Below are 27966 nucleotides of genomic sequence, written 5' to 3'. Positions count from 1 at the left end.
TTTTTTGGGGGGGGGTGGCTTTTTTGGTCATATTCTTGTGTTTGTTTGTAATATAATATATGAAACCTTTCCTGAAGGCTAGGAAAGGAAACAAGCTGGGAAGAAGTTAGGAATCTGGGCCTTTATTAACTATTCTACGTAGTATAGTACAGCACTGATCCCATTTTTTTTTTTTTATTTTTGCCTTTGAAGGGTAACAAAATAATCTTGGTCTACGTGGCTTCTTTGTTTCTGTTTGTTTCATCTTTAAATTTCTCCTTTCCTCTCTTAGGTTGATTATACAGGAGGCTTTGAACCATTCAGTGTCCATCGTTTTAGCCAGAAGTATGTGGATAGGATAGCTAACCCAAAAGACATCATACACTTTTTCAGGCATCGTGAGCAAAAAGAGAAGAATGGTAATTACAAAGGAAAGGCTAAACATCATTGGCTTTCCTTAATATTCATTCCCCCCACCCTTTTCATTTTTTTGTTACTCCACTGTTGCAAAAGCTTGGTGTCTTGCCATCTCATTTCTTATAGAAAGAGTAAAGGTGTAATCTTACTCAAGTATAAATATTGCACAAGTATTCCGCTTCTATTTCTTGGTTTTGTCTTAAATTTTGATATTTGATGCAGCATCAAATATCAGAAGTAGTTCATAAATAATTCCTATTTTGTCCTCTAATCTTAATGAGTTGCCTGCAGTACTGCATATAGCCCCCTATAGGCAGGAATCTCTTTCAAACTGAATTATTCTGATTCTATGACAATTACCATGAAGGGCATTAAACATCTCATTTCTGGGATTTTCAGCATGAGATRTTTGATTTTGGGGCACCTTGTAGGAAAAAAGAGGAGTGTTATGCTTTTTTCATCTTTTTTTTTCAWGTTATTGATACACGAAATAATTAGTTTATGCCTAAAATACCAATAGAGGGGATGTGCCTGAGAGACTTTTTCATTAAAAGACAAACAAACAGTCCCAATGTGCAATAGCATTTTGCTTGCCATAACTAATCATGTATATGAGATGCTGTTTTTTAGCTTACTCTAGATAGTCTCTRTTCAAGCATTTCTGCAAAATAAATAATAGATGTTGTAATGCTTCTCCCTGTGCCTAGAATTTTTAAGAAATGGTTAATAAATGTTGACAATTTTGCCCTAAAGGTAGTCACTAATGAAAATGCAGCTTGCATAAGAACATACTGTGCTGATCTGAAGAACTGTTAATATAGCACATTAGTGCATTTTATGTGCTCTGCTTCCATTGGCAGTGTTTTCTTACACTGTCATTTCTATGAAGTTCAAAACATTACATATTACAAATAAAAACTGCACTTAATGAGGTTTTTACTTTTTTTGAATATTGTTGTTTTATTCTTGGCTTGCTTATTTATTTTTTATTAGTTGCATAATCTTATTAACACATTCAGAATATGGGATAGCTACCACAATTCTCATTGTATTGGGTCAAATGCATTTTCATTTGTCTACTTAATATGCATCTCARCTTCAGAAGCCTTTATACAAGCTAGATGGCTAGTTTGAGAGTTTGAAGAACTTTATTTTTGGTATCTACTAGAGATGCAGTTCTGTCTTATACAATTATTGCACCTGTTATATTTATCTCTKTCAGTACATTAGACTATGGTTTTAATAATAAACCTCTATGTATAAAAGAGACCACAATTCCTAATAGGCCTATATTAATATTTTTTCCTGTTATCGTCAGTGGGGTGATAGTAATTAAAAGCTGCTAACTCTTACTTTTACATAAACAGTGGRTGATAGTGCCAAAATGCTTTTCTGTTCTAGACAATGATGTTAATTTTGGAAAACTGGTTAGCAGACCTGCTTCTGAGGGGACAACACTGAGGGTGGAGGACCTTGTTAAGCAATATTTTCAGACAGCAGAGAAGGTATCTTTGTATCTTTTACGAATTTGTTTGTGGTATATCATGTTTTGATCATCTTTGCATGTGTTCCTTAATGAAAGTAATGTGGTCTGAAAAGTTTTTATTACACCCAGGGGTATAACCTATTTCCTCTATAAATGTATCTGTATTCCTGTATAAAGTGTATGTCTTAGGTTAACAAGTAGTCCTTGTGTGTAGGATATGTGAATGCATGCTCTTTTGTCATAAAAACTCTTCATATGAACTTGTAGTATCTACCCTGTACTAAATGATGTGTCCTGCTCTTACAGGAGGAAGATGCGAGGTAGCATTCTCTGAGAGCTACCATAACTTAGTTTAGGCTCAGCACATGGCCATACCGGTTACTGTTACCAGCTCACTTGAAGTAACTTGTTATCTTACAGTACTTTGTCCACAAACTGTGTCCTCAGACATACTGCAGTTCCACATTATATTTAAAATGGAGGGAGTAAGAGGAAGACAAAAATGCTTATTTTGCTTTCTGCCCACCTTTTTGTTAAGCTTGATTTATCCCCTTGTCCTCACACCAGTGCTGCAAGGCCTTGGGTAAAAAATAATAATAATCAGTGAGTCAGGACACCCAAATACATGATCTAGATGACCAAGCATAACTCAAACTACTTCAGTACCTGCTTTGTAGAAAATCATTAGAATAYGGATTCCCAAAGATATATATGTTTAGGATGGGATTACTCTTGCCTAACCTTAGACACATCAGGTGCCTGTATCTGGTTGGGATGAATCATGCCCTGGAGGTGCTAGTTTGCCTTCTGAATATTAAAGGGAGCCCAGGCATTTGTTCAAAYGTGCTACCCCTAATTTCCTTGGGAAGGGAAGCAATGTCAAGCAGAGGGCACTGCATATAATCTGCAGTCTTCTTACACCATCCTCTCACCTTGTTCGTACATTCCCATATAAACAACTCAATTACTGGTCCCCCCATTTCTGAAGCCTGCTTCAGCTGATTAGCATCTATAAAGATGTTGAAGAATCTATCAGTGTTCCAGCAAGGCTTGCAGTAGGAGGTTAATACATTTTTAAGTTAACACTAGTAATGAAGAGAAAAAAGCATATTGTGTCCCAAAATGATGGTAAAGATCATCTACCTTAAACATTTACCTTATCTTAAGCTGTGCTATCAAAGATTATGCATCAGGTTCTCTAAACACCTAATCTTCTCTGATCAGGGAAACTAAACAGTCCTTGTTGGATCCCTAGGTGCCACAGGGCTGTAGCTGGATGTTCAACAAATATTAGACTAAAGATAGCTAACAAATATCAGACCCTGTTCAGTTCCACTGTTGCTGGTAAACTGAGGCCTGGGAATTAAAATCACTGCTGTTCATCTCTTTAGTGTGTTTCCCTTTGGAAGAAAACTTACTGCTGGAAGTCATCATTAAAATTGTCATTACAATCAGTCATTCTTTTGTGATGGTCRTTTTATTATTTTTTGTTAACTTCTTGTTTTTGTGATAGCTATAGAATTCCTCTGCTGAGCTTTCCCCTGCCTCTGCCACCTGAGATGGCTTTAGTCTCCTGATGCTGCTCACAAAAGAGTTCATAGGGGACATCTAGAAGGATCTAAAACCTTTAAGCATATATAATGCTTATTACCAAGAAATTAATGTAGTTTACAAACAAAACAGAATGCAATTCAAATATGAGTATCCATGTTTTGAGAAAGAAATCCATGCATTTTTTCCTTATTCTATTGGGGAAGGARGGTGGAGGAGAGAAGAGAGAATGACAGAGAAAGAACACAAGTAGCTTCTACTACTTTGACAGCATGATATCTGTAGTAATATCTAGATAAACAAGTAACAACTACTGGTRTTTACAGAACTGCATGTCAGTAGAGCAGACTTCTGTTGAATAGCTCTTGATGMTTCATAATAAAAATTTTCACTGTTCTGAAACTGCCACTTTTTGATATTAGAATTTTACAGTAATTCTAAGCAAGTTGTCTTTTCTTTATAGTCCATCATTAATAATTCAGTGTCTGTTTTTAAGAGCTTTTTTTTTTTTTTTTTTTTTTTTTTTTTTTTTTTTTTTTTTTTTTTTTTTTTTTTTTTGTAGTTTTTTTTACTTCTCTGCAAGTTAATCTTACTTTGGTTTAAAGAAAAGAGGAGAACTAGAAAAGAGTACAGTTTACTTTCTTACCTTTCTCAGTAATACCTTCAAGACAAATTATTTTACATATGTAAATTGTAATTCATAAACATTGTAATTTCTTTACTTTTTATGAATTTTTTTTGACTAATCTGGAAAACATTGTTAAGTATATCATGCTAATAGCAAGAGGGTTGTAACTATATCTGTTTGCTTTTAGCTCTGCTATTCTCTSAAATCTTCAATGCATATTACTTTTTCTGGAACAAACTTAATGTATTATTTACCAGATACAGCAGGCATGTTGCTTGTTTTTTGTGATTGTAGATGCTTCTTAACAATTTTCCCTCTTTTTTAAAGAAAGTACAGCTTTCACTTCTAACTGAAAGAGGAATGGGAGAAGCAGTGCAGGAGTTTGTGGACAAAGAAGAAAAAGATGCTATAGAAGAGTTGGTGAAATTTCAACTAGAAAAAACACAGAGGTTTCTTAAGGAGCGTCGCACTGATGCAGAGGAGGAAAAAATAGATGAGGAGGTAGTATATACTGTAAATCTTAATTCTTTAAAAGAGTTCAAGACAGATAGTAGAAAAGCACACTTGTCTGTAGTCAGTCACCTTTGTCCTGGAATTAATTAATGTGACGGTGATCAAGTTTAAACGGGTAGTTTAAAAGCTTGTATTACAACCATGTTTTTTGTTACRTTTATACTGATTCCCACTTTATTTGCACACACATATGGATAAAAAAGMTCTGCCAATCCTGAGAGGCATGTATACACGTATACTTAGAATTTGCCCTCTAGCTGTTACACTAAATAATCATAAGTACAAACACCCATTCACTCTAATAATCTTGCCCTGAAGGACAGAGACTAAATGGACAAATTATATCATCATCTGGTTAACTCTTAGTATCTTTCTTACCCTAGATAAAAACATGTAATATGATGATATAAGCATATGTGATATGCTAATATTTTCCTATTAGAGCACACTTCTTAAAAGTAAGAATCTTAGTATCTCTAAGAATCTCATACCAGCTTAGACCAAAGGTCCATCAAGACCGGTGTGCCGTCTTCAACTGCATGTGCTTAAATTAATCTGTTCTTAACTTTTTCATAATGGCTTAGGAAAGAGTACATGAACAGGGCAAGCATAAAGACATTCTCTTCAAGTGATATACTACCTTCTAACTGCTTGCAGCTCAAGGTCATTTGGAGCCAAATCTGGTTTCTGTKCATATAGTAACACTTAGCAGATTTCTCCATTAACTTCTTGAGTTTTTGCTTGAGCCCATGTAAAGTTATATTCAAGAATGGTATGCCAAGGAGTTCTGCAGCTTAACTGTGCACTGTGTAAAGAATATCCTTGAGTGTGTAGGGGAGAGGGGGAAAGATTGCACTTATCTTCTTGCCTGTGTTTTAATTCATGAGGGATTGAAAGATACCATAAATAATCAGTGCCTGCAAGTTTTCTATGCCACTTGAGAGGTTTTTGTTTTGTTTTTTGGATTAATTTCATCTTCTTGCGTTTTCCCCCCTCATATCTTTTCCCCTTGAAAAGTTGAACTTCTGGTTATACATACATTGCAATGTTTGCTTCCTTGCAATTTCATTTCCTTTTAACTTGCCTCTTCATCTCAACCTCCTCTTTTCTAGTTACTCGTATTTCACTGTCCCTTAATACTTAATTACCTACATTTTGCTTCTCTTGAGCGTAATGGCGCCTACTTTTCATCATGTACCAAGGTTCCTCCCCCCCCCAATGATGTAGTTACCAGTGAGTTCACACTAAYGTGAGAGTCTTAAACAGCCCATAATGTAAGTATGGAAAATAAGTAGGAAGGAAGAGGCTYTAAACAAACAGTTATACTGTTACTGCACTTATGTTCTCCTCTAGCTTGGGCAGCCACTTGAGGTTTGGGAAGGAGGAAATTTTTATTTATTTATTTATTTTAAGCGAGTATTGCAACTTTTGRGCCTCTCTGAGCTCTAGACATTTGTATTTACTTTGACATTTTACTAGGGCATTCTGGAGTTGATTCAAGATACTTTGTACTTATCATTTGAAATTTTTGATAGCAGAGTAGTTAGAGCCTTTCTGTATCTCCCAAAGTAGTAGAATGTATTGGATATCTGGGAGCGGTTGGTCTCTTCAAAACCTTCCTTGAAAAATAATTGCTGTTCTGCTTCCATTTAAAACAAATCTACACTCACGGTGCTTTGTTTAGATTTCCAGAAACAAGTCAAYTGAGCTTGAAGTTATATTTCAGAGATCAAGACTTCTTGCTTTTCTTGTGTTTTGAGACTTGTATGAAATAAACTACTATTTTGATGGGATTTTTTTTTTTAATTCAGGTGCGAAGATTCAGGGAGAGTAGAAGAAAGAATACTGAAGAAGAGGATGAGGAAGTCCGTGAGGTACTTTKAGTTATGAATGCAGATTGAAGAATGAAATCTTGACTTTGACATATAAATGAAGTCACTTAGTWGTACCTGAACATGGTTCTTGAGGAAAAAGTGCTTATCTGCCTAGGAAAGATTAGCATGGCTTTTGATCATTCTTGGTATAATATGTGCCTAAGCTACTGCTTGATTTGGCTTTAAAGTCTCTTTTCTTGTGTAAATTCTTTTGTGAGCCTGAATGTCCAGTAGTCCTTACTTTGAGCTGAGGTCATCARTGAAGATCTAATCAGTGGAGCCTAGAGGGTGCTTCATCTGAGTAAGTGTATATATCTGGCATAAAATGGTCTAAATTCTTCAGTAAGCTTCACTGACCATACTTTATTAACCATCTCCATTATGTATGAGACATTAGGTAACCGCTTCACATACATACATCAAAATCAAATAAGATGAATACTTGACCCCAGTTTTTGACAGATTTCTTTGACTTCTGTAAAGCCGTGGATTAGGGTCTTCTAAGCCTGATTTTTTTTTAATATATATATTCCTACTAGGATTTAACACTGCTGCGTTTCATCTTTTAAGATTCTTTTCCTATAGCACTTACTGTTCCCTTTTAGGCAATGACCAGAGCTAGAGCCCACAGATCCGAAGATGCAATTCTTGCCTCAGCCTCCAGTGATGAAGAACTCATGGATATTGGGATAAAARCCACTGGGGATTCAGATGACAACCTTCCTTCAACAATGAGCCGAGGAAGGGGTAGGGGAAGAGGTAGGGCAAGAGGTGCAAGAGGACAAAATTCAACAGCAAGAAGATCATCTCAAAGGGGAAGAGGTAAGAAATAATCTCATTCTTTGTCATGCAGTTACTGACCTTTTCCTTTAAAAGAAGGGTTCTCATCTGATGGTTCCATAAAGTGCACAYGCTTAAGAACTCCTATTGAAAAATTCTGCACAAATATTTTTGGTACTATACAATATACAGTTGACTGCCATACAAAGCTTAAGTTGTGACTTTTTCACAGTTTAATAATATCTTCCTTCCCTGCTAGGGAAACTTAGCAGGCTTATGAGGTATAAGAAATGCRTTGCTGGGAAGGTCTGTACTATGAAGTGCATGAATATACCTTTCTTACTGCTAATGGTAATGCAATGGTATGCATCTTGTCAATATAAAGAGGAGATACAGATTGGTTCTATCCTAACACAGTTTACATGTGACTTCATTGTTGCTGGCAACTGAGAAAATGGGGGGGGAGTGTTTCCTCAGCAAAATGAATTAAATTGCTCCTTGGCTGTATGTAGTTAYGTGCTTTACAGTGATTGTGCTACTTCTGTTATGGAGGCTTACTTTAAAAAAAAATAAAGTAAGTAATTTGGGGTCTTGCAATAGATTCCTTTGAGTTGTCTCAGTAAGATGCACAAAAGTCTAAGTGAGAGATCTAAGAACAGGATGAGCTGAAACAAAGATGGTCCTCTTAAGAATGGATTGCTTTGTGCCTTGAAACTATTTTTGTAAGCATATGTTCCAGCATAGCTGTGATCTAGTCATACCTGGGGRTACATGTGATACAAGGCTGCATATCTGGAGCTTGACCAAAAGCAGGCCTTCAGCATGCGGGAAGACATGAACTTCAGGAAAGAAGGAAGGGAAGGAGTGAAGAAGAATGTACATTTTTTAAGTGAATTCCCACTTGGTAATGACAGACTAAAGAAAAAACAACTCTGAACAGGACTGCATGCTGTTTATTATTCCTACAGGAAACACTAGCCAAGAATCAGCTACTAGTAGCAGAACGTACAAGCCTGTGCCTGCTAAGAACATGTCTATCGTGGATGGTATGTCTACAATCTCCATTTCTCTAATCTACTTTCTCAAATTGTAATGAAACTGTCTATTTTATGGTGAAGTCTCTTAATTGTATTTATTTCTATTAGTCAGATTGAGCTGTGAGAGATTCTTTTGGCTATAATGAAATGGGGAAACAGTGTGCAAGAGATACAGTTCACTAAATCTCATTGACTAGACTTCATAAAATATAGGAGTGACATTTCACTCTAATCAGCTGATCTGGTCACATATCTGACAAGAGGTAATAAAATGCAACCAGAATGTCCTTCACCTCTGAAGATACCAATGTATGACCAGCAGGTTCTTGCATTATGAAAAATTCTTTTGTTACTATAAGGGGGGAGGCTAGCTGGATGTGATYAAGATGAATGTGAGAGAAGACTGGGATTTGTAGAATACAAATGGTAAACACAGATCTGTTTCTTTTTCATAGTGTAAGAAAAATTGAAGAGAATGTAGCAAAAATTGAAGAGAAAGATTGGGAGATGTGGGTTTGGGTTCAGGTGTTATTTGCTTGTATAAATCTTGAATGACTCGATGCAAAAAAAGGAAACTCAAATTCACTCGTTGCTTCATAAGATCAGTTGCATTTGGAAGTTACCTTTATCCTCTAGTCTTTAAATGACCTCCTTGCTTATTAGTAAAAGTATATATATTAACTTGAAAAATCTCTTTAGGAAAATACTGCGGCTTTTGGATAATTTGAAGTTATAGTCTCAATTGCCTGAAGCTGATATTAATCTAAGTCTCCTGACAAGCTGCACTCCTGTGGTGTTGATACTGTTCAGTTATTGTCATCAGGGCTATTTATAGGTGTGTTGTATTGCTGATTTGGAGCCAATGGGTGTTTTATTCTACTTCATTGCTGCAAATGATTAGCTTATTCTCAAAGTAACTGCTGCTACAAAATAACTTTTGTAAAACTTTTAAACTCTTATCATAATTTAGCAAGCCCAGTTTAAATAGTTTCCTAAAATTTCCTTTAGCAAGTCCAGTTTAAATAACTCTTTGTTAACAGGGAGTTTATAACAGAGCTCTCTTAAAAGTTGATTATGTACARTATAGGCTGTGAGGCAAAGCTATGATACTTGGTTGGACAAAAAGAAGGAATTGCTTGAACTTCTCTTCAGTGTGCTCTGTTTTACATATTGTATATGGTGCCCTTTCTATACAGGCACTTGGACTTCTTTAAATGCAGACTAGGCATCTGTAGATTAGTCTTACACATTTGAGGGTAACGGCAAGTCAAGCTGTTTATGTTCTTGAACTACATATCATACAGGCTAAAATCCCTAATCCTGAACACGTCAGGGCAACAGCTTCTTGCTCCTCCTCAATTCATTGCTGACCCTTCTATATGCAGCTGCCATGGTTCTTCTTGCTCCACGTGTGTGCTGCAGAGGTTTGGCACTGCRGCTCTCAACTTTTACTACCTTCCTACACAACAACATTCATATGCCCGTTTGCTTTCTTGACTGCAATTATTAGCATGTCCAAAAGAATATCTTCAGAAGTCTGACTGTGAAGCTGTCAAACTGAAATACTRAACTAAACTTTAGCTGGAGAAACAGGTATGTAGACAGACTTATGGTTTCCAAGACCTTTCAGTCCTGGCTTTAATCAAGCTACAATCAGGTATCCTGTGCTTGGAAGGAGAAGTGCCTAACCTTCATATGCAGTTTCCCCCAAATAAATAAACAAATAAATAAAAATAAAAATAGGGGGGGTGGCATTGCAATAGTATTATGATGAGAATTTAACTAAAACATCCCTTAAATGGGTTGTTAGCAAGTTGGTGATGCTTTTGTTTTGTTTTGTTTTGTTTGTTTTTTTGTTTTTTTGTTTTTTCTTCCAGAGTTTGATTAGTTTAAACAAAGCTCAATCTACCTTATCTACCTTTGGGTATTTTGTCTGGGATTTGAGTATAGGTTTRTAAGCAGTATTTTTCTGTTATACTTGGATTATTTATGCTCTTTCTTCAGAGCCTGTGCCCTGTAGCAAGGGAGGGCTGCTTTCAGGTATGCGGCCTAAGTAGCATGCAAGTTTTTCTCCCCTAGTACAAATTGGTGTTCCTAAAATTTGCTACAGTATAAGACTAAGCRAATTTGTATTAAAATTTACTAAACTTTTAAAAATCAGTCAAGTTTAAACTTTTTGACCACTGAAAATATTCTACATAGAACAAAGGTTATTAAGTCACATTCTTTCTATGCTTGTTTCTTAAGGAACTGTATATACTGTACAGTAAGATATTGTTTATTCCCGGTTCCAGTCAGATGTTCCTGACACATTTTGTTCTACCTCTTGTGGCAATAGGATATAATTGTTCATTTTCTTTGACATATATTACAAAAATAACATTTAAAAGCCTCAGTAAATGATCTAAAATACTGCATAGAAATCATCAAGTTTAACAGATATGTGAATGTGTAAACTAAATGATAGATATACAGGAAAACCAATTACATTAATACTCTCTTTTCATCTTAATCACAGTTTCTGTAGGTTTTTCAGTCAGTTTGGCAAGTACCTGCTAATGCTTGGAGGATTCAGGAAGAGCTTAATTTATGCTTTATCTGCCAAGGACCTTTGTTTGTCTTTTTTTTTTTTTTTTTTTTTTTTTCCAGTTTTAATGTTTGCGGTTTTTTTGTTTGTTTTAAGTCCTCTACAGAAGAAATGCCTGCTAAACAGGTTTTTGTGTGAAAAGACCTGCATAACACTTTTTGCATTTTGTTATGTGAGTACTTTAAAAATATTACCTTTGTTTTACTCTAGCCTTTAGGAGTTTGAAACCACAACCCTCCTGGAATTCATCTAAGTCTTACTCAGAGGTGAGAAGCTTCTTGCATGAGTGAACCTGCATAACTGCTGTCTTTTGCTGCCTTCTGATTTGAGAATAAATATCTGGTCAAAACTTTAGCCTAAACCAGCACAAGTTCCCAAGCTATTGGTTGCGGCAGTAAGGTTCTACATGCTATTYTATAGTTTTGTTTTTGTTTTGTTTTCGGTGTAGTGGGTCTTTTAGAAAAAAAAATACAAAGACCATGTCTTCCTTGTGGAGAGTCCATAATCTAAGATACAGAGAGTATATACATGAGTGTTTTTTGGATATTTACAAGATAGAGAGCAAAATTTGTGTTATGCTGTAGCTGCAYGTTGTACAGTTCCAGCCTGGAGCCCTATGAACAGTGTATTATAACTAAGTAGGTATTTAGTTCAAAAAAAAAAAAAAAAGCACTGTACTTTAGAATTTTATGTACTATATCTCTGCAAGAATGAAACAAGTTTGTGGTCTCTTTTTTCAGGATATTATAGATGTTGACTCTGATATAGAAGAAGTTTCAGTTGTTCCTTCTTCCAAAGCAAATCAAAGGTTGGTACATTTATTTTGTTAGGTCCACTATGACTGCCTTATTTCTGATCAGTAATCAGCAGAATCTGGGGATCTGGTTCACTAACTGGAAAAAATTATTTGTTTTTTAAAAAAAAAATCCTAAGCATTTACAGAACTTAGATAACCTTTTGTTACCTACTGATGTGGATGATCTTTATATGACAATAGGTTGGTCTACTGCTTAAGATACCTAGGACAGAGTTTCAGAATTCATAAGCATGTTTAAAAATTTGGATCATTCTGCTGATTATTTCTATTTATTCTTAATCTCTGTATTGGTGGACAAGAGCTACCTTAAAGGGAAAGTTGCTGAAATGCCTGGTATTTGAGAACTGCACTTGGTAACTTTTTATTTTCCCCTCCTACTCTTTGTATATTTCAAGGTTATCAACTCCATCTTCACTGAGTAAAAGGTGTTCACAAAGCCAAATATCTAGAGGAGTTGATTTTGACTCAGATGAGGTATGTGATWCAGTGGTCTTCAGTTTCCCTAGTTCTTGGAAGTTTCTTTAGTTTGCTGTTTTACAGCTATTTGAATAAAGCCTAAGTTTTTTGTGGGTTTTTTTGTTTTTTATTTTTATTAACAGCACTACATTATTACAACCAGTTTTAATTAAAACATATGCATAATCATCAAAAATAAGGCACCAAGAAAATACCTAGTCTTTTTTTTTTTTTTCAGCCTTAGTTCTTGATATTTAGTTGTCATTCCTGAAAAGTGTGCAATAGGTTAGACTAGTGCATGCTATGTCCTTTGATTTATTCATGTATTTTATTCTTGCTGAAAGGAAGAATTTTACTTTTTCCATTTAAAAATGGTTAGTTTCCTAGGGTTCTTAATTATTGCAAATCATGTGAATACTTTTAAAAAAAATCACATGTCTATTAGAACTGCTAGGAAGAGATTACTTTGTAATAAGTAAACAAGTAGAATTTATTTTCAACTTTACACTATATAAAATCCATATTTTACTGTCAAGCATTATGCTGTCTCTTTTCACAGACTGTCAGGTTGTTATATATGGACAGGATCCCTGCCTTAATCATGTCAGACATTGGCTACTTCAGAAAAAATGTTAAATTATTATCTCTTCTTTCCACTGTACTGTCTCCTCTTTTGGTACCTGAATACAAAACTGCATGTCTTCCTGAATGTGCAAAAAAGAAAGTATTTTTGATTCTTGCATTTCTCATTAAATTATGGTGTGATGTATATATGGCTACAACTTCCTTTGAAGTATATTCTGCTTATATAATGATACTAATTTACTAGGTCATACCTGAAATGCAGATTTTTTTCCTGATTTCAGATAATTATTCTGATCATGCTGACTTAAGCTGAATTTCTATTTTCTATGCTCTTGTAACTTGAGACTTCAAATTCATGGGTAATCTCCTGGGTATTGAAAATAACAAACACAGCTCAATCAGAAAGCATGGAATAAGTAAAGTGGCCTGGCTTTCCAACTTAATCTGAAGACGATGTCACTTTTTTTTGGCTCAGAATGCACGACAATTTTAATAATCCATATCTATTTACAAATTACAGGATGATTTTGACCCATTCAAGAGCATTGCAACATCAAGAAGAACGAAATAATTTCAGACTCACTGTGTAAGAGAGGCCACTAAAGAAAAATGGAGAACAATATGCAAAGCATACTCTGTATGACATTTCTCTGTAAATGGCGGTTTGCCTTAAGTCTTCACTCCTATGAAATGTTTTATTTTAGTGGCACTGAATTCAGAATGATTTGTGTTGCATTACTTGGATGCAGAGCCTAATATTTTACAAATACTTTGAAGTAGTACTGCCTGAAACTGCTAATTCTTTCTAAAAAAAAAAAAAATCTAAAAGCCTGTTTTCTTTCTAAGATGGTAATGTAAATAACATAATTGTATCTTTTATAGAAAGCTTCATTCTTTTGATGCTTGAATTTTTCAYAGGAGTAAATTTAGGATAGTACGCGAGTATGGAAATGAATGTGGACTTGGCCAGAACAGTGAACTCTGTATTTATTTGCAGTTTTGATACCGTTGCAGTTAAAGCCCCAAGGAGTAGTAATTTAACCCAAAGATACAGCTTTCAATATTAACACCTGAAAATGTCATAATACTTTCAGCTTATTGGGAGAACTAAACCCACTGTTGCACTGTTATTAAATGTCATAGTATACAGGAATGACTTCTGCTCTGTTACTAAAGAAAAGCCAAAGATTTGAGGTTAAATTGCATTATCAGCTTTTTACCCTTTAAAATAAGACGTAGGGGCTAGAACCCTACAGCTGTGCAAGGAATGCTACTTGAAGAATAAAGGAATTGTGCCAGTAAAGGGCAAGACGTTGCCTCTTGCTTTTTCTTAGTTGATGTTTCTCAGTTATCTCTTACCTCAGCCTTCCACTTTAGTAACCCCCCTGCAATGTCGTTGTTGTTTTTCCAGCTATTTCTCTAAATGAGAACTCTTRAAGCAGAATACTGTGTTGACAGTGAAGAAACAGTTCCTTCCATGGAAGGAGCCAAGGCTCCTGTTCCTGTTCCTTCTTTGCCTTTTTCCACCCCATACATCCTTTCTCTTCCTTCCCTTCCTCCTCCCCCCCCCAAAAGAAAAAAAGTACTGACACATCATGGCTACAGCCTTTAGAGCTTGTCAAGGAAGAGGCCAGAAGAATTTATTAGCTAATCCTCCAGCATGTCAGAGAGGCACTAAATACATTGAAAGCAGCAACTATGTGTCCATATGTGAGTTTGTTTGTTTGTCTTTCTCCTTCTCCCTCAAAGATACAGGGTTGGCATTKGTGTTGCTGTGGCTCTTGCTGCATGTGAGTGTTGTTACTTTGTCTGYATATATTCTGCAGGAGTGAACTTAAATGAGCCTTGAGCTTTCTGAGTACTTCCATGAGAAAGATCAAAACATTCGAATTTCTAGTGTACAGCTTAGTAGCAATTTGCAGAGCAGTATGCTCACATAAAGTATCAGGGCATAGTTTGATAGCCTGACTCTTTCCCCTCATTAAATGCTGTCAAAGCTATTATAATATTACCTATGCAATAGACAAGCTGCTGTAAAATCTCTTCAAGAGAAGGGCTGAGTTTTTTTTTTTTTTCTTTTTTAACCTATTTGTAAATAAAGAGCAAACTTCACATGGATGGACTGCATTGAATCAAAGGGATTAAGATTTTAATACAATTTGCTTGTTTATGTTGCTATTGAAATTAAACCTGTTTTGTTATAAAGGCTTGAGCAATAGCTAATTCATTCTTTCATTAGGGATTCTGTCTTATAAGGCACATCCTGGGCAAAGATTTTAGCAAAGGAAAGCAGGATTAACAGGAGTTATTTCAAAGTGTTTTGTTTTTCTTACCTTTTTTCACAAGGGTTTTTTTTCTATAGTCAGCTGCCAAATTCATAGAGGATATGTTTATGCTGTTAAACTGTAGCAGTTAAATTATCTCATAGAAGATAAAGATAGCATGTTTAATTTCAGAGGGAAAACCTGGTGTGCRTATAAAGATTTCCTCTAATGATTAAGGTGCTCATACAAGGACAAGACACTCGATCTGTGTTTCTCTTACAGCAATGGTAATGCATGATATGAAAAGGATACTTCTCATTCATGTAACTTGCAATCCACCTTCCCAAGGTGAGAAAAAGCCCTTCGGRCCTGAGGCTCTGTTAGGCAGAGCAGCAGGTGGGCAGGGCTGGGAGGTCTCTAGGAGGCAGCAGCGCACGGGGCAACAAAGATATGTTCAGAGCAGGGAGCTCTGGGGAAAGGAAGTCTAGGGAGAGTGAGAAAAGGCATAGGCCCCAAGACAGGCTCCAGTCCTTCCTGGCACTGTGGCAGCAGTGAGCAGCTCAGCCTGGAAGCATTGGGCTCAGGAAGAGAGGAGAGAGCACCTTCCCACCCTGGCAATGGGCTGCCCAGATGTGGGCAAGGGGCTGCCTTAAGGCAATGGGCTGCCCAGATGTGGGCAAGGGGCTGCCTTAAGGCAATGGTCACAGTGATGCTCGAGACTCTCCTGCGTGTTCCCACCATGGGTACATTGGCACGTGTCACCGGGTGTGTTTGCATAGCCAAGCTGGATGGCTGGCTCCAGAGCTTCCCAGCAGCCTTTGCTCCCTCACCCATCAGCGCTGCAGCTCGTGGGTCACAGTGGCCTCGACAGCATTGCCTAGAGCTGCTGGCTGGAACCTGCACTCCTTGGGCGACTGAGGAGGTGGGAGGTGGTGAGAAGGCCTGCTCCGCTGTTGCGCCCCGTGACCTGGAGCAGCGCTTTCACTGCTTGCATTTTTCTTTTGGCATCAATGGCTCAGGGCCTGCAGCTTTGAGTCTTTGTCACAGCTTTGTAAGGAAGGGAGAAGGAATAACCCCCACCCCCAAGAGAGCYTAGTTCCAGCTCCCCGAGAGGCAGTGGTGTAAGGAACGGGGCTGCAAGAGCCCGGGGCCTGCTGCCGTATTTTGGGACACAGCAGCTCCCTCATTCTCTTCCATGCTGCCTTTGGGGGAGCCCAGCTAGGCTGATGAGGATGGCCTGCCAAGCGTGTGACCAGCTCAAAAGGTGAAGCAGAGCTGGCTGAGGGACCTGACTTCTCATCTCTAGGAGCTGGAAAGATCCTCTGCAGGTGGGAAAGTCCCCAGAGTTGGCAGCTCTCCACATGCAGCTGGTGCTCCTGCGCTTGGCAGGGAAGGACAACCTGGGCAGRAGAGATGTCACAAGGGCAGGTCCTGTAGCAGCAACATTCCAGCACTCCCAAGGGAAGACATGTGGCTTCCCTAGAAGGTGCACTCCCTGCCTGGAGTCAAGAACAGGGGCTCCAGAGCAAGAGCTTCTCAGAGCAGGGAGCCCAGGCAGGGATGGAGGGCCCCTGCCCCCAGCAAGCTTGGCCCCCTCAGCAGCACGCAGAGCTTGTGTTGGGGCAGGCACCAGCATTCATTCCTGGAGTTTTTGCACTCCCTCTGTTGCCAGGTTTCCAGTCTTGCTCCAGCAAGAAGAAAGGCAAAGAGGCCTCAAAGCCCATGGAGACCCTTGTGGCTATGTAAGTGATTTATCAGCAGCTCTCTCCTCCACATGGTTCCTCTCATTACACRTTTGACCCTAGGCATCCTCCCCAGCTAGCCAGCCCAGACGCATCTTCCCCACATTGCCCCTCCTCACCCAGCACTGGCACTGCACAGGGCCTCCGTCCAGGTCCAGGGGATGCGTTTCACAGCCTGCTCAAACTTGTCTCCTGCCGCTGTCCTGGCCCCACCTCAGAGGCGGAGGCTCAGCCCTTCTCTTCCACCTCCACTGCTCCCAAGGGCAAGAGGAGCTGGGCTGAGCCMCCTGGCAGGCGGGATTGCAGTGCACACTGTGGTGGCCCCAGCGCTGTGCCTTGTGCACTAGTCACAAGCGCTTGGGAAGAGGCCTGAGTCAGTGGTCTTCACCCTTCTKCTCACTGCCTTGCCCTTCTTGCCACCGTAGCAGGCGCATGGGCCTTGCGGAAGAGCGAGGAGATAGCAGCGCCAGGGCCTCCAGCCCAGCCAGCAACCAATRCCTGGTGAGCAAGAGCAGCCCCCGSCACACAGCTCTCTGGTGGCCCTTGTTCAGACACCCGCACCCAACTTGGCATGTAGCCGAGCCACCGAGGCCAAGGTACAGGATCCCCACTCCCCTCCTGGCCCCGCTGCGCACAGCCTTTGGCCACCGGCTGCTGTCCCCACTGCTGTTGGCTGGTGGAGGAGAAAGGCAGCAGGCAGCTCTATTCCAAAGAGAGAGAGGGGGCGGGAAGCAGTTGGGWGGAGCAGCTTTGGAAAGGCAGCCTTCCAGGGAGGTCCCCAGGTCACAGCAAGGGCTGCACCCAGAAGGCTGCAAGCATCAGCATGATGGCATCAGCAGCCCTGGTGTGCCATCTCCCTCACCCTGACAGAGCCACCAGCCTTCCTCAAGGTCCATTCCCTCCACACCTTCTCTCCTTCCACTCTGAGCCCTTGTCTTTTCCACTCTTGTCCACAAAGGCCAAGGAGAGCCATGACAGAGGGGTGCCCAGCCCTGAGGAAAGCAGGATGCCTTGTGGGGAAGGAACCAGTGAGATGATTAAGCCCCCAGTTGCCTGGGCGCCCATGGAACAAGGCTAGCAGGACACAGACATCCCAGGTGCTGGGCTGAGCCAAGCAGCTGGCAGCAAAGGGCATCTCCTCCTTGAGAGCCTGGGCATAGCCACAAGAAGACCCTGGAAGGCAGTTTGGGGCTAGAGTGCCCTGGACACCTTGAGGAAATCATTTCCTGGGCTGGTGCTCACTGAGGTGACAAAAATGCTGGGTAGAAAAGTCCTGGTAGAAGTGACTCAGGCTGCTGCTGGTGACAGGGAGTGCCTGCAGGGCACYAACCTCAGGAGAGGTGGGGAAAGCTGAGATAGATGTGCGAGAAGGGGTCTGGTACCTCCTGTGAGGCAGGCCATGGGCAGACAGGTCAGGAACAGGAAGCCCTGTGGGGACTTGGCAAGGCCATCCTGCCCTGTTGCTGCTGTTTTCCTGGCTGCTCTAGCAGTCTGGGAAACCCCAGAGCACTTCAGTTGGTCTCTCCTCCCATCTTCCTCCTTGCCCCCATGTCACAGAACCTCCTGCAGCAGAAGGGCATGTCATGGAGCCAAGCTGCGACAAGGACATAGAGGCAGCCATCTGATACATTTCCAAAAACATCAAGGACCTGGCCACCTACCTGGACCAAGCCATCTCTCTGGGTAGGCAGGCAGGGGTGGAGGGTGAGGTCTTGTGCACAGCAGGACCGGGCTCCCTGGTAACAGCCACAGAGCAAAGCCTGTGTGACTCGCTCAAGGGGAAAGGAGGAGTTTTTGGATCTCACTATGCACATGGGGTGGGAACAAAGTGTTGTGGAGTTCACCCTGGCCTGAGCCTCAGGCTGGTAGCCCAAGTGCACAGTTGATGGTAGGCTGTCTTGCTCACTTGGTGTGGAGTGCTTGGGATAAGACCCTTTCTGGCCTCTGCTTTTTCCTTGCCTGTGGTTATGTTGGCCACGCGGGTGGTTAGAAGAATTCCTGACCTAGGCAAGGAGGGGCTTGCAAGAGGAGGGCTGAATGTCTGTGCCCACTCTCACTGTCCTTGGAAGATTTGTCAGAGGGCACGCCATCAGCAGGGCAAATCCCATGTGGGTTTGGATGTCTCTTTTCTCCTTCTGTCTTTTCCTTCCAGAAATGGAACTTGCCAAAGGCCTTCAAGCCTTGGTGAGTGGCTTCAAGAAGACCAACTCTCCAGAGGTAAGCTGGTGGAGATGGGTAGCCCCCAAAGCTCACCTCACAAACCCCAGCAACCTACTTCGTGGGCTCCCACTCCAGCTGCCTGGCCGGGGACTTGGCCCTGACAGCTTCTGCAGCCCTCCCATCTCCCTCCCAGCAGGCTCTTGGCAGCCTGAAGCTACTATGTCCCAGCCCAGGCCTGGGCTTTGACAGTAGCATGTGTGCACAGTGAGCAGGATGAAGACAGATAGAAACTAATCCATCAACATGGTCATCTCATCCATCAACTGAAAAAATTCTTTTTCTCACTCTTCCCCCGCCCATGAGAAGGTACCTCCATGGTCTCACGAAGCTGTGGTCAGTCTCAGCAGCGTGTGTTTTCTCTTTGCACAGGCATCTGTGTCACCTCTGGCGACTGCCTTGCAAGCGCTGCAGCATGARGCAGCTAAYGGGGAAGGCCTCTGCCGAAATGATGAGCAGTGAAAGAAATGCCATCAGGTAGGAGAGCCGCCCAACACAGGCTCTCACCCCTAGACCCACACAGGGATGCTCACGCATACGCACATGCATGCACAGTCCTGAGCCAGGCGACTTGGTGCAGCATAGCTCTGCGCGGCAGGAAGGAAATGCTGACCACCTCCCTAGTCCTGGGCATCACAGGTAGCTCTTGCTGGGATCACGTTTGTGCTCCACCACACAAATGCCTGGATGCAGCTCCACTTCCTCGCACACCCASGGATGCGGGTCTCAGGGCTCTCTGGCCACATGCAGCAGGCAAAGAGGCCTCGTGTGCCCTTGTAGTGGCAGAGGGTGGCTCTTGCTTTCATCACCTGGAAGGCAAAGGGCATCTGGTGCCTTCCAAGCTGCACTGGTTTGCAGGGCAAAATCTTTCCGTGGATGCTGATTCTCATTTCCAGTTCTGCAGCTGGGCTACCAACAGGGAGGGCTAGTGATGCACACCAAGGCCTTTGCAAAAGGAAGCCCAGGCAGCCTCTTGCTCCAGCCATGCTCGGCTCTTTCTCTCTCCCTGCTTCAGCCACGGGGAAACACTCCTCATCAACTATCAGCTGCTAGGGAGGATGGAGCAGCAGTGGCAGCAGGCTGAAAGGCAGCTGGTGAACACCAAGCATTCACCACTCAGGCTGAGCTGGTGCTACCTAGTCCAGCCCCAACTCTCACAGTCATGTGCATGGCCTTGAGGATGCATCCCCCACTGCTATCCTGGCCATGGGAGCATGGGAGGCTGGCAGAAAAGAGCCTYGGCCAGCCACATCCCTGGGGAAAGCTCCCAAAATCTCAGAGCTCTTCCCTTGCTCTTAGCCCTTGCTCTTCCCAGGGAATCATCAGCCTGGGTCACTTTTTATTTGGCAGCAAATGGAAAAGGCTGAGCTGTTTGACCTGCCATGCTGTGAGGATGATGAGCAGGATGAACCAGCCGAAGAGCAACCTAGTGCCTGCTGCAGCCCCAGCCCTGAAGGCGGGCACAGCTGGAGGCTGGAGTTGAGGAGTCAGTGAGGGCAGAGCTGGTCTGGGCAGCCCCTGTGCCGGCAGCCTGCTCGAGGCCTGCCTTAGTCTGCATAGGGATGCACTGCCCAGCCTGGGAAGAGCTGCTCCTCAGTGCCCCAGGGCACATGGAGCGCTCTCCTGGGGGCCCTGAACCACCTTTGTTGCTCCATGATGTCCTTCCTTAGCCCATACCAGTCTGGGGGTGCACGGAAGATCCTGTTACTGGCAAAATTTTGGTGGCTGCTCCAGGTCTCCTGGAGGAGCTCCTCAGACCTCCTGGCAGGTGAGCAGCCACTCTGCAAGCACCTKCTGCCTTCCAGCTGTCACGGCACAGGAGGATCCCAGTGCGAAAAGGTCCATCTGGAACTTCCTGCTGATGTTCAGCTGGCATGAAGGACAGCCAGGAGAAACAGCTGGGGCCTTTGTGCTGGAGCTCTCCTAGCAGGGAGGGCTGTTCTGTCCTGCAGTGCCCAGGGGACACTTCCAGCTGATTGCATTGCGGAGTGCTGGGCAGCAGCACAGGGAGCTGAGTGCRTGGACAGAGAGCTCGTCCTTCTTCTCTCTGAGCTCTTTTCCTTTGCTCCTCTGCCTTCTTTTAGCTTGCAGAGTAAATGGCAGCTTCTGCAGCCAGCAGCAGCGAGGAGGCTGCTCAAGCAAACACACTAAGCTTTCCTCAGCTCCAGACATGCTGGACATGCACCAGTTTTCCAAACACAGCCAGGGTGTTCAAGTACATCTTCATGGTGGTAGACTCACTACCCAAGCATGCCCGAGCCAAAAGGCTCTGAAATGGCCGGGCCTTTTAAAACTCTCGTTAGCAGGAGTGCAAGTGTCCACAATTGCAGACTGACCAGGGGAAAAAGCATTTTAAAGCCTTTAAACAAGCTGTTAAAGCAGTACAATGTTTACCCTTGTGTTGCTAATAGTGAGGTGAAAGCCTTTGTCACAGAGTATTTTAACAGGACGCTCAAAACCAAGAAGTGGAGGTATTTGATAGTGGGCAACACTTTTCGCTATGTTGATGAGTTGATGGAGTTGATTAAGAGCTGGAAGCACCTGTCAGAGCCAGGCAGTGGACGTGAACCCTTTCAGCTGTGCGAGGCCTTGGAAAACTGCACAGAGSGATGTGGTTAGAATGACAGATTCTGCTCCCCTGCACAAAAAGGGAGACCACATCAGGGTGCCTTTAGCAAAAGCAAGACAGGAGAAAGGCTCTGAGCAAATGTTCACAGATAAAGTGTTTACAGTAGCTAAACTTGTGGGAAGGGCATAGATAGCTGTGTACCACTTGATAGCCTAGGATCACCAAGCAATACTGGGGACATCTGATCCTGAAGAACTTCCAGAAGTGAATCCTGACCAGGACATAATCTACAAAATGGAGAAGATCATCTCTGCAAAAGGCAATGGACACTACTTCCAGAAGTGTTTTCACCAATGAGCGATCGGCTTATAATGTAAACGTTTCAGGTTACACTCTTTTTTTCCGAGRATTAAATAAAGCTTTGTACCTATAGAACCTCTTCTGGTCTGTCACCCAGACAGAATTAATGAGCTGTCCCCAGCCCTCTTGTTTCACAGTAATTGGTCTGGCAGGAGCAAGTATGGAAAAGGCAGATTTGTCATCTCTGTAGAATCAAACCAGGCTGAATTTACCAACCAAGGGGCAGCACCTGATGCATGCCCTTAGCTTCACCAGTCTGGAGGTACACGTCTTCCTGTGGTATATTGTATTTGTAGCTCTTGGTCTTCTACTACTGATCTTACATTTCCTAACACATCGTGGCAGAAGGGCCCTGGGAATAAACACTCTGCGGGTCTCTTCAGTGCTTGACATCCAGAGTACGGCTGCTTGTAGCTGTGGATGTTGGATTCACTGGTCTCAGTGATGCCTTACAGTTCTCCTTTCCTTGTAATCACTTTTTTGTGATTACTACTGTATTTCTACAAAACCTAGAATATACAATTTAGGATCTAATTGGTATTCTCTTGGTCAAGAGAAAATCTCTGCCAAAGGAAAGCTTAGATATTTTTCTCTTTCTGTGTGGAGAAACGATCTTTGGAAAAATACTGCTAACTGATTCATACTGACTCTTTACATGGACATGATAAGCATTCATAATAAGGGCTTCTGCAAAATCAGTTATAAGTCATGTGGTATTTTCTTTCACTAGAAGAGTGAGAGTTAAGCTTCCAAATACAGTAAATCATCTTTTTATTCACATTTCCTCTGTTGCCATACACCTATTTCTATGCTAGCTAGTCAATATTGCTGTGCAATTATTGACAGGCTGAAGCTTGCCTCTCAGATCTTTAAAAGTGAACTTTAATTTGGAATTTCTCCTGGAAGACAGCACAGCTGCCAGACACAGTGCTGGTTTATAAACAGCACAAAATTTGCATGAACTCAGTAATGGCTATTGATAGTTAAAAAGGATGCTGAAGACTGAAGAGAGCAGGTTTGTCTTTCTCCTAGAGAGCAGATGCGATTACCTTGGAGTAGTGCCTTGGGGGAGTGTAATTGGCATAAAATGAGCACGTCAGACTAGCAATATTATGCAGCCCAGTGGGCAGGGATCCTTGTTCAGAGCATGTGTAAGATGGGAGCTTGCTGAAGATATAAAAGTAGCCAGAAGCAGAGAGAGAAGCACATACTGAGTGCACAGCAGAGCAGCGCTGTGGTTCAGCATGTGAGTTGTGTTCCCAGTTGCCTCTGTATATCATTTATAGCCATGACAAGTGTTTGTGCAGAGGCAAGTGAACGACTGCTCTTCAAGTCTCCTCTTGACGCCGTGTGCTGTACTGTATTATAAATGCATTATTTCTGGCTCAGAAGAACAGAGCAGCTTTTCAGAAATGTTTTTCCATTTTATCTGTCTCTCTCTTCCCTACTTAGTTAACGGTTTTGCGACATCAGGAACGTTACCCCTTAACAGAAGTTTTGAAGAGCCTTTTGAAATCCCAAACGTTTCCAGTTTCTTTTCCTGGGATAACTACACTCTAGCTGACTGGCAGAGCTTCGTGGGCAGGAGCCGATACGGAGCCGAATCGCAGAATCTCACAGTGAAAGCCCTGCTCATCATGGCATACTCCTTTATCATCATCTTCTCGCTTTTCGGCAATGTCCTGGTCTGCCACGTCGTGATCAAGAACAAAAGGATGCACTCTGCCACCAGCCTGTTCATCGCGAATCTGGCCGTAGCCGACATCATGATTACACTACTCAACACACCCTTTACACTGGTAAGAGTGGGAAAGAGACCCTTCCCTCTCATTTTTCTTTCAAAGCATGAACTTTGTTAAAGAAGCATTGTAAAAATAGTTCCGTGCATGGGACTGTGTGGCTGGGAAGTGACAAATGACACTGCATTCAGGGAAAAGAGGCAGCTGGATCCGTCAATGCCATAAAGGCACTGTTACTTCAGTGACCTTTCTTTCTTTATACCATTGTAGGCAGTGCATGAACATCTTACAGACCTCTTTCCAGTCCAAATTATAGTGGTTGGAGTACTCTTGGGAAAGCTCAGTATGTCTTTTTCTTCTCTAATTTCTGTTACCTAGTTGAAGATCTGATCTTATCTATCGTTAAAGGTGGTCCTGGTAGCACTTGAGCAATAATAATGTCACAATGATTTCTTAATGCTTTATAGCACATATGGTCTTTCCCCCCCCTTTGTTTGAAATAGTTCCAATGTAATACTGTGAATCATCATTTTACAAGCTGYGTAGAAAAGCTGTAGTTTGCTTTGAATTGAAATAAGGCATACAGGTGATCCATATCCTATAAGGAGAGCTTAAGAGGGGAAAATTGATAAGACTAATTGCCTAAACTGTTAAACTACAGAAGAGAATATTGTGAATGAATCAGAACAAACATCTCATATGCTGCTTTGCTGAATTGTCCTGGAAAATACTGCTGGGCCACTAGCCTGACTGTTCAGGGTTCAGCAGTCAGTGAATTTTACAAAGAGGTTGACTAGAAGAGGTAGGTGATGTACTTAAATGGGTTGGAAAYGGCTATTTTAGAGTATCTAGTAAATAGCGTAAGAATTTTGTGCCAGAGATCTCTCAGGTATATATATATAAGCATGTCTGTGTGTGGTCGGAGAGGGGGTGCACAAAAGCTAACAGTATTCTGGTTTTAGGCTCGTTTTGTGAACAGTACATGGATATTTGGGAAGGGGATGTGCCAYGTCAGTAGATTTGCACAATACTGCTCCCTCCATGTCTCTGCCTTGACCCTCACAGCCATTGCCGTGGACAGGCATCAGGTGAGAGCTCTCTGAAGCAGACAGCTAGAAGGTTTGGAAGCACTTAAGTTAAATGAAAAAGTTTTTATCTGTTTCATTTACTTCTCAGCTCTCAGATTACTGTAAAATGCATGAAAAAATTGGCAGTGTAGTGGAACAGTTCTTGCTAGCAGATCAAAAKGTTAGTTTAAAGCATACAGCAAGGCGAGAGAAGGGGAGATCTCTATCCCTTTGGAATCTCTCCCAGCTGGGGAACAGGAGTTCAGGAACAATTTCTTCAGATTGGTAATCTGCTAGCTGGTCAAACTAAGAGAAAGTCAAAAGCCTGATAGCAATTCCAGATGGTCARCTCTCCTCAGGGGGTGGTTTGTTTGGCTTGTGAACTACCAGTGCCATGGATGCAGAGAGATCTCAACTAGCTTCAGGCAGCTGAAGTAAAAGCTTTCTGCCCTTACTCAGGTACCCAGTCCCATGTGAATGTTCCACACCATGTCCAGGGATTTCTCAAACCTGGGTGCAGTTTTCCAGTGCTTCTGTGGGTTTCAGGGTCTAAGCTGCTAGACTCTGCTGGGGGCATTATCCTCACTGGGAGCACTGGGAAGCCCAAGGCAGAGACACCTGACATGCAGCCTGTTGGAGTGTGGCATGTCCAGCAATAAGTCAGAGCTAACAAGCCTTGATGGACTCAATCTGACTCCTACAAAACCACTCCAGCAGCTTCAGAGCATCCCTGGGCAARGCAGGACAGTGTATCACAACCTGGACTGGCTCTGTACATTAATACCATGGCCCATGTGACATGCAGTCCTTCCTGGAGCCTAGGAAAGCATTGTATAGAGACATCTGTGTATTAGAAGTACTCACATTATCCAAGTTTTCTTTATTTGAGATTTCGCATCCCTTGCTGCTCTGAATGATGGAGAGCTCACTGTACTTTTGTCACAAGCCTGACAGAGCTGAAGCTTACTACTGATAATGGCTTCATAATTGGGAACACGTACAGCTAATAATTTCTGCCAGAACACCTCTAGTTTACAGAAAATACACAGCATGTCAGAAGCATTCCCAGTGAGCACTGATTAAATCACAATCCCATGGTTCATTGTATCACAGATACTGAAAAACCTGAGGCAGTTATTTTTTACATCATTTTTGTTATATAAGAAAACTGAACCTGCAAATGTAAATGTGTGTGAGACCCACTGACACACCATTTTTGCCACCTAGATGCAAATACTGAAATGCAAGAGGACAGGGATTTGATTTACCATTTGTACGGAGAAAACTTTCAGGCTTTCATGTACAACTTAAAGTCAATGGCAGCCAGGTGAAGAYAGCACTGCTTGCATGCTAAATTTCTACTTTAAATAGCATATTTAAGGCTGGAAGATAATATGAAAAAAATGGTGTATTTATTTCCAGATATGGTATCAGTTTGAATACTGATTTATTTTGAACAGGTTATAATGCATCCTCTGAAACCTCGCATATCTACTGCAAAAGGTGTTATCTACATTTTTGTAATTTGGATCATGGCAACTTGTTTTTCCCTCCCACATGCCATCTACCAAAAGCTCTTTACTTTTGAATACAGGTAAGGATGTTCTCTGCTTTCCCTCTACAGTCTCACTAGGGTCAAATTCTCAGTGGTGATAYGTTGGCATCTTCTATTGAAAGCCTTGAGCTTATGATCAGCCAGCTAAGGATCTGGTCTATGATTTACATCAGATGCCTTTTACAGTAGCTGRTATCATGTTCTTTTTTCTATTTTTTTATTATTTAATCTTTATTCAGGCACACTAATCACATGAAATAGGATARCAAGTTAGAGGGCCTGGCATGGATCCACAATCTCTACAAGCTGTCAATTTACACTATTTACAAATCTGGCCTATCTGGGCAGAGCAGGAATGGGGAAAAAGCTAACAGGTTTTATTCTACTCTTTAACCCTGAGGAAGTTACAGAATCTGCCTATCAGCTGCTCATTCTATAAAATGCTGTTGTAAGCATTGATATTTGGAAAGTAGTTTAATGAAGGAAAGGCCCTTAATATGTGCCCAGACTGTTTCTGTTTACAAAAGGACATTTGCCAAACAACAGTGAATAAAAACTTGCTTCTGTGCAGCTGGTAATTTTGTATTTAATGAAATTCATAAGACTATCAATGTCATGAATGTTCATGAGAAATTATCATCTCATTGCTCACAGGCTGCTCCATGGCTCAAATCCATGGGCATCAGAGCTTCACTTAACTATGACAGATTTGCATAAATGACGGGTCTGCTTCGGGGTGTTATGACATGAGCCTCCTCTTTCCGTGTTTCTGATTTGCCTCCTGCAGTGCCCTGGCATATGCACTCTCACCTGTTGTCTGATATCTTCAATTGCAGTGAGGAAGTTACTCGGTGCCTCTGTCTCCCAGATTTCCCTGAGCCAGCTGACCTCTTTTGGAAGTACCTAGATTTAACAACCTTCATTTTGCTCTATGTCCTGCCCCTTTTGATCATCTCTGCTGCTTATATAACAGTGGCCAAGAAACTCTGGCTGCGCAATGTCATTGGAGATGTCACCACTGAGCAGTACTTTGCCCTTCGCAAAAAGAATAAGAAGACTATAAAGATGCTGATGCTCGTTGTCATCCTCTTTGCAGTCTGCTGGTTTCCCTTAAATTGCTATGTTGTCCTCCTCTCCAGCCAGACCATCCACACCAACAACGTCTTGTACTTCGCCTTTCACTGGTTTGCAATGAGTAGCACCTGCTACAACCCTTTCATCTATTGCTGGCTCAATGATAGCTTCCGATCAGAGCTGAAGGCTTTGCTCAACATATGCAGAAAATCTCCTGGACCTACAGAACAGAGGCTTCCCTCCACAGTCCCATCCTACCAACTAGCTTGGCCAGAAAACAGCAGCTTCAAGAAATTATGTGTCCCCCACGTCCTTCCATTAGCCTCCAACATCCAGTCAGGAAAAACAGACATCTCTTCAGTTGAGCCAATAGTCACTGTGAACTAAACAGTGCCCCTGGCAAAACTATAAGGACTGTACCTAGGTTTGACTAGAGCTAAAACAGWGTGAAGATGTGGAGCCCTGGACTACTAACAGTGACAGTGCAGGCACACAYGATGAAATCAACCAGCCGAGCTCTACAGAAGGTAATATAAAAGAGTTACATCTTTGATGCAGGCTGATAATAAAGAGGAAGAAAGCAAACTCTTGCTAGGAAAGAACTCTTTTTGTGTTTCTCAAATTGCCTTTGGATCTCTTTGCAGGAAGGGATTCTCTGCATGTACTTCA

General features: G+C 41.8%; 2 protein-coding genes across 2 annotated transcripts in view; both read left to right on the top strand.

Moving 5' to 3' along the window:
• MRE11 (MRE11 double strand break repair nuclease) overlaps positions 1 to 14909 on the top strand; it is a 28541-nt gene extending 13632 nt beyond the window's left edge. Inside the window, 10 exon segments of the mRNA XM_085310258.1 lie at positions 272 to 398; positions 1798 to 1901; positions 4389 to 4562; positions 6386 to 6448; positions 7054 to 7270; positions 8197 to 8274; positions 11063 to 11118; positions 11593 to 11660; positions 12065 to 12143; positions 13231 to 14909. Of these exon segments, the coding sequence (XP_085166384.1) occupies positions 272 to 398; positions 1798 to 1901; positions 4389 to 4562; positions 6386 to 6448; positions 7054 to 7270; positions 8197 to 8274; positions 11063 to 11118; positions 11593 to 11660; positions 12065 to 12143; positions 13231 to 13281 (1017 nt within the window). The 3' untranslated portion in view covers positions 13282 to 14909.
• Positions 14910 to 23274: 8365 nt separating this feature from the next.
• Positions 23275 to 27684, top strand: GPR83 (G protein-coupled receptor 83). Its single transcript, XM_085310273.1, has 4 exons — positions 23275 to 23661; positions 24564 to 24689; positions 26129 to 26262; positions 27060 to 27684. The coding sequence occupies exons 1-4, from the start codon at positions 23275 to 23277 to the stop codon at positions 27682 to 27684; spliced, it is 1272 nt and encodes a 423-aa protein (XP_085166399.1).
• Positions 27685 to 27966: the final 282 nt, after the last annotated feature.

The sequence above is a fragment of the Rhea americana genome, unplaced genomic scaffold (genome assembly GCF_003343005.1).
Source record: "Rhea americana isolate MKP2758 unplaced genomic scaffold, rheAme1 scaffold_314, whole genome shotgun sequence".
Lineage (NCBI taxonomy): Eukaryota > Metazoa > Chordata > Aves > Rheiformes > Rheidae > Rhea > Rhea americana.
This window is presented reverse-complemented; position numbering and strand designations above follow the sequence as displayed.